The sequence below is a fragment of the Vombatus ursinus genome, unplaced genomic scaffold (genome assembly GCF_900497805.2).
Source record: "Vombatus ursinus unplaced genomic scaffold, bare-nosed wombat genome assembly UNPS02014884.1, whole genome shotgun sequence".
NCBI lineage: Eukaryota > Metazoa > Chordata > Mammalia > Diprotodontia > Vombatidae > Vombatus > Vombatus ursinus.
Window position 1 is genome coordinate 6,782,913 of NW_020954662.1, and position 5,370 is coordinate 6,788,282.

The window sequence follows — 5,370 nt, forward strand, 5'->3', positions numbered from 1 at the left end:
AGACACACAATGTCAGAGCTGGGAGAAATCTTAGAGCACAGGATATGGCCTTCCCACTTTCTGGTTCCCTACTCAGTCCTTGTGGAATCTACCAAGAAGCTGGCTTTCCAGTAATCCTTATGAGCACCTAGTACCAGATACTGGATATTATCTTCCCATCTTACGGCAGGCTCACTAAAATCAGGGAAGGGGAAGTCCTTCACCAAAATGACGAGCAGAAAGTAGAGCCAAGAATGGTGGCTCTGCTAAGCAAGTGGCCTGCCTTTCCCCACGAAGGGCTACCTGACTCATCCCATGACTGACCTTGAGGAACTCCAGGAATGCTGGCTTGGTCAAACAGGCTTTCTTGATGATGGACATGGCAGTGGTGAAGTTGTTGACATAATCACTGTACACATCTAAGACCATGGACTTGGAGAACTAGAAACAAAAAGGAGACAGTACAAGAATTGTTATACCCACTTCACAGATGGGAAAACTGAGGTGCAGAGAGTCATGGGGACTTTTCATAAGGTCCTATAGTTTTGAAGGGCTACAGACAGGTTATGTGCCATTCTTGACAGCAAGTCTAACACTCTGCCCCTTACCCTACAATTTCCTCTCCTTCTCACACGGGCCCCTGAGATTAGTGACTGAACATATAGAAGAAGAATGACCCAAATTAGGAGGACAGCGTCCTCAGTGTGAAGGCAGAAGGCCTGGGAGCGGTTGGAACGTGGAGCCACAGCTTCCTCAGCACCAGAAAGCCACGTCCCACGCTCGCTGTGTGACTCTGCACGCGTCATGGAACTCTCTGGGCCTGAGTCTCCTGGTCTAGAAAATGGAAATAACGCTCCTTACCCAGGCCTTGGCCCTGCACTGCTGTTTCACGGGAAACAATTTTCTAAGTGCTATAGCAAGGGGCTACAATGGGGAAGAGTGAACCACCCAGGTCAAGGGTATGCCCAGTATTCCAATATATTCTGTGTGCCACCATGGTGAGGCAGGGCAAGGAAGAAATGAGAAAGACTCCATACGCCCCCGTCCCTACGTCTGAGCCTCTCACACGTGGAACAGGAGTAGCTTGGGGAAGTTTTGTAGGATCACAGAATGTCAGAACTAGGAGGGCCCTAGAAAACAGGATGTCAGAGCTGGGAGGGCCCTGAGAACACAGAATGTCAGAGCTGGGAAAGGCATGTTGTCAGATAAGGGCAATAGTAATAACTTAAAGTGCTATATAAATACTGGCAATATAATATTAAAGTATAACAAAATTTGATATATTAGTATAATATATAATATTAATTTCATTCATACATACATATAAATAACCTCCAACTCAGCCCCCTTTTTACCCAATCAGATTAAATCCCCTGTCGGGTCCATCTGGCTCAGAGGTAACCTTCCAAAACAGACTGTGCTTTCTCTTTTTGTGGAGGGAGAAGGGATGAGGCCCTGGCAAGAAGAGAGATAGAGAGAAAGGGAGAGAGGGATCCCGCGGCCCAGCACCCACTCACCGAAGCCACAAAGAGGTCTCCAATTTTCTCTGTCGCGTCCCACTCAGCTACTCGGGACGATAGGGCAATCTGAAACATGGAGTGGCACTGCAGAATTTCCTTAAGGCGAAAGAAGACCACCTGGCACTTGCGGGCACTCAGCACCTTGGGCTCCATCTCCATTAATGGATTTCTGTAATCCTGTCAAAGGACGGTGGTAGTTAGAACAGGGGCCCTTTGCCCGTGGGAGAACCAGGCCCAGATCCCACACACGGGGCACCCACTCCTTTGCTGGACCAGGGGCTGGGCTCTTATGTCTAAATGGAGGTGTTTCTGCCTTCCACTTCAACCGACCATCCTCATAGCATCTGAACATATTAACCACATAGTGCGAGAGCAGAGGATTTCTTAGATTGGACTAACGAGGCAGGACATCACCATGAACAGAATCAAGGAGGATTGGTGTTCAAGTCCTGGCTTGCTGACCCTCAGAAAGTCACCGAACCTCTCAATGCTCCAAATGACTCTCTAAGACTAAAATTACACAACAGTAGCTGACCTAGAGTGCTAGGAGTTCCCTTTATCAGGGGGATCACAGATCCACTCAGTTCTACACACACCCCCAGTGAAAGAATGAGGAAGACAGTCTCAGACTTCAGTCTGATGGAGGAAACACTGTCCCTCCCACCATAGAGGCCCCAGATTGATGGGGAGGGAGGGTCCCTAGCCTCCTGGAATCTCCAGTCTGATGGGAGAGACATAGGCCCTGTCCTTAGGGAGCTCCTAGTCTGTTAGGAGAGGCAAAAAAAAATGGTATATAGCAAAGGAAACAGATTGGCTCTGAGTGACGGGGTGGGGAAGGGGGAATGAATGCCCGGATGGCTAAGAAAGTGAGGGGTTAACAATGAAAAATAAAACATTAAGTGATGAGAATATCGAGAGCCATAAGGGACCCAGGTTATCTCACACAACCCCTTCATTTTCCAGAGGAGGAGACTGAAGCTCTCAAAGACTAAATGACTTGTCCCAGTTCATGCACATAGCAGAGAGCAAAACTCGGATTAGAACCAAGGTCCTCTGATTTCAAACCCATGGCTCTTGCTTTTAGACCATACTGCTCCTAATTATGAAGGGAGTGGAGGACCCTTAGATCACATGGAGAGAAGATCTCGGGGAATCCTTAAGCTAGAGTTGAGACAAAGGGTGCCTGGTTATCAGCAGTGGTGGAAGAGTTAGCCTTCCCAAAAACGATGTGTCTCTGTGGAACTTCTTGGACACCATATATCCTGCCGATCTGCCATCTTTATGATGGCTCCAGCTTTGGCCTCTTCCACTAAGTCTTCACATGTCCCATGAGGCCCCCAAATTCCTAGCCAACTACAACCGGGTGTGACTTATAAAAAGTCTTTTTCTCTGTGTATATAACCCAAGGCCAAGCATGGGACTTTGTTCATCATGAGGTCCCTTCAAAAATGTTCAGTTGAATTACAGCAGTCAAAAGATCCCCATGGAGACTTGTTGGGCCTTCAGCCCTGGTTTTCCTGGCAGGACAGGAGCAGGAACTCCCTCCAGTTCTCCAGAAGTCCCTAGAGACTCTCTCCTTGGCATACCTGAAGGATCCGTTTCAGGGACTCCACATAGCTCCCCTCACTCTGCACAATGGACCGTAAGATGTGACGTCTCACCACCTGTGAAGGTCAAAGAAAAACCAGTGAGTCAATCTGTCCCTCATATCTAGCCTCTGGGTGCCCAGTCCTATCTTAGGGGACAAGGAGCCAAGGCCCCTGAGATCTGGGAGCTCTTAATTCAAGAGCAGAGATATCCCTTCCTCCTCCAGCTTGTTCTCTGAAGGTCTATTCTGACCAGGCTAATTAGTCCTTTCCCTAGCAAGTCCCAAATCACCTTCATATACCTGGATGGCATAAACACAGACAGACTCCACGGACAAGGATTCAGAGGAAAGAAGTCAATACCTTTTATTTTGGCTAGGCAATGGGGGTAAGTGACTTGCCCAGGGTCACACAGCTATTAAGTGTCAAGTGTCTGAGGCCAGATTTGAACTCAGGTCCTCCTGACTCCAGGGCTGGAGCTCTATCCACTGCACCACCTTGCTGTCCCAGGTCAATACTTTCTAGGCTTCCTTTCTAACAGCGACCCAGGTCCATGGGCATCTGTGCAAGGTCAATGGGTTCTATGATGATAGCTGACATTTTAGATTGTTTTACTGTTTGCAAAATGCTTTACATAGAAAGGAAATGAGCCAGTTCTCTTTGGCCCCAAACGGGAGAACCAGGACTAATGGGAGAAGGGGGAGTTACAAAGAGGACAATTGAGACCAGATATCAGGAAAATCTTGAGCTGTCCAACACTGGAATGGGCGGTTGGAGAGGAGGTGGAGTTCCTCCTTACTGAAGGTCTTAAGACAGAGCCAGGATGATCATGATGGTGGAGGAGCGGGGAAGTGGGGAGGGATCGTAGCTAGAACCACAAAGATGATCTAGAGATCATCTAATCCAAACCCTTCATTTCACAGAAAATTTCCCCTGTCTCCTTCTAGGGGATACAAGGGGATCCTTCTAGGAAGACAAGTTGAACTAGATCATTGAGGTCCCTCTTAAATCTCAAATTCTGTGAGTCTATCATTCTGTAATTTATCTCATTGGCTGTCCTCCCACCCTCCCCACACACACATACCCAACTCCTGTAACATTTGTAAGTCAGTGTAGATATTATCATCACCTTTTTTATTTTTTTTCATATCATCACTTTTTTTTTTCAGATAAGGAAAGTAAGTCTCAGAAAGGTCCCAGAGTCAGCAGGCAACAGAGATTGGGGTTAAACCCAGGTCTGACTACAAGTTCAATCTTCTTTCCCCTAAACAATATGGCTTTTAACAGGCAGCTTTCATCTTTCAGTAGGCAACTGGGTGGATTTTCCTCTTCCCTCTAATTTTCCCCTCTCTTATCCCACTTATTTTTTCCCTTTTTTTGCCTTCTCTTTTGCCCATACCTGAGGTTTTCCAATGTCACTCAAGGGCTCTACAGAGCCCCACCAGTAATGATCTGGAACAAATAGCCATCAGCCTGTAGGCAGGTCATTTTCTCTCAAATTTCCATGTAGTTGAAGGGTTCTGTAACCCACGGCCTCACTCTACCCTCCCTAGCAGTTACCAGCAGCACCCCTCGATCCATAATGATCTTATTCTCAGATTTAGAATATGCCATGTTCAGCTATATTGGAATATACTATATGGCATATTAGAATTATCAATATTAGTTATGTTAGAATATAGTATATTTGTTCAGTATACTACATAGCTCCTTGGAGAGAGTGATTGATTACTGTTGGGCACAGAAGATGCTAGAATGCTAAGAGGGAAGGAAATAAGCATTTATATAATGCCTACAATGTGTCTTTAGGAGGAAGTGCTAGTCAGCCCCAGGAAAAGAACACTGTACCAAGAGTCAGGATACCAGGGTCCTAGAACCCAACTCTGCCACCAACTAACTACCTCTGGGACCTCAGATGGGTCTCTTCTCTCTGGGCCTCTACTTCCTCATCTATAAAACGAGGAGCTAAAAATATGTGTGTGTGTGTGTATGTGTGTATGTATATGTATATTTCCTCTAAGTTCCATTCCTGTTCTAATATTTGAAATTCCATATTCTAATATTTGGTGTTTCAAGGTCCCTTCTAGCTCCAACATTCTATGTTCCCATTTATCCCACATAACTCTAAAATTCTAAGTCCTAAGGATCCTCCCAGCTACAACATTCTATGTTCCCAATGTATCCTGTGAACCTCTAAGATTCTATGTTCTGAGGTCCCTTCCAAATCCAACATTCCATGTCCCCATGCATCCCACATAGCTCTAACATTCTAAGTCCTAAGGATC

The 5,370-nt window shown here is 46.2% G+C and overlaps 1 protein-coding gene across 5 annotated transcripts in view; it reads right to left on the reverse strand.

The window, feature by feature from the left end:
• LOC114028482 (rho guanine nucleotide exchange factor 10-like protein) overlaps positions 1–5,370 on the reverse strand; it is a 229,507-nt gene that overhangs the window by 99,713 nt on the left and 124,424 nt on the right. For all 5 annotated transcript variants that reach the window (XM_027842736.1, XM_027842735.1, XM_027842734.1 and 2 more), the window contains 3 exons: positions 3,086–3,163; positions 1,497–1,676; positions 304–420 (listed from right to left, as the gene is read on the reverse strand). In XM_027842736.1, the coding sequence (XP_027698537.1) occupies positions 304–420; positions 1,497–1,676; positions 3,086–3,163 (375 nt within the window). The remainder of the gene's footprint in view (positions 1–303; positions 421–1,496; positions 1,677–3,085; positions 3,164–5,370) is intronic.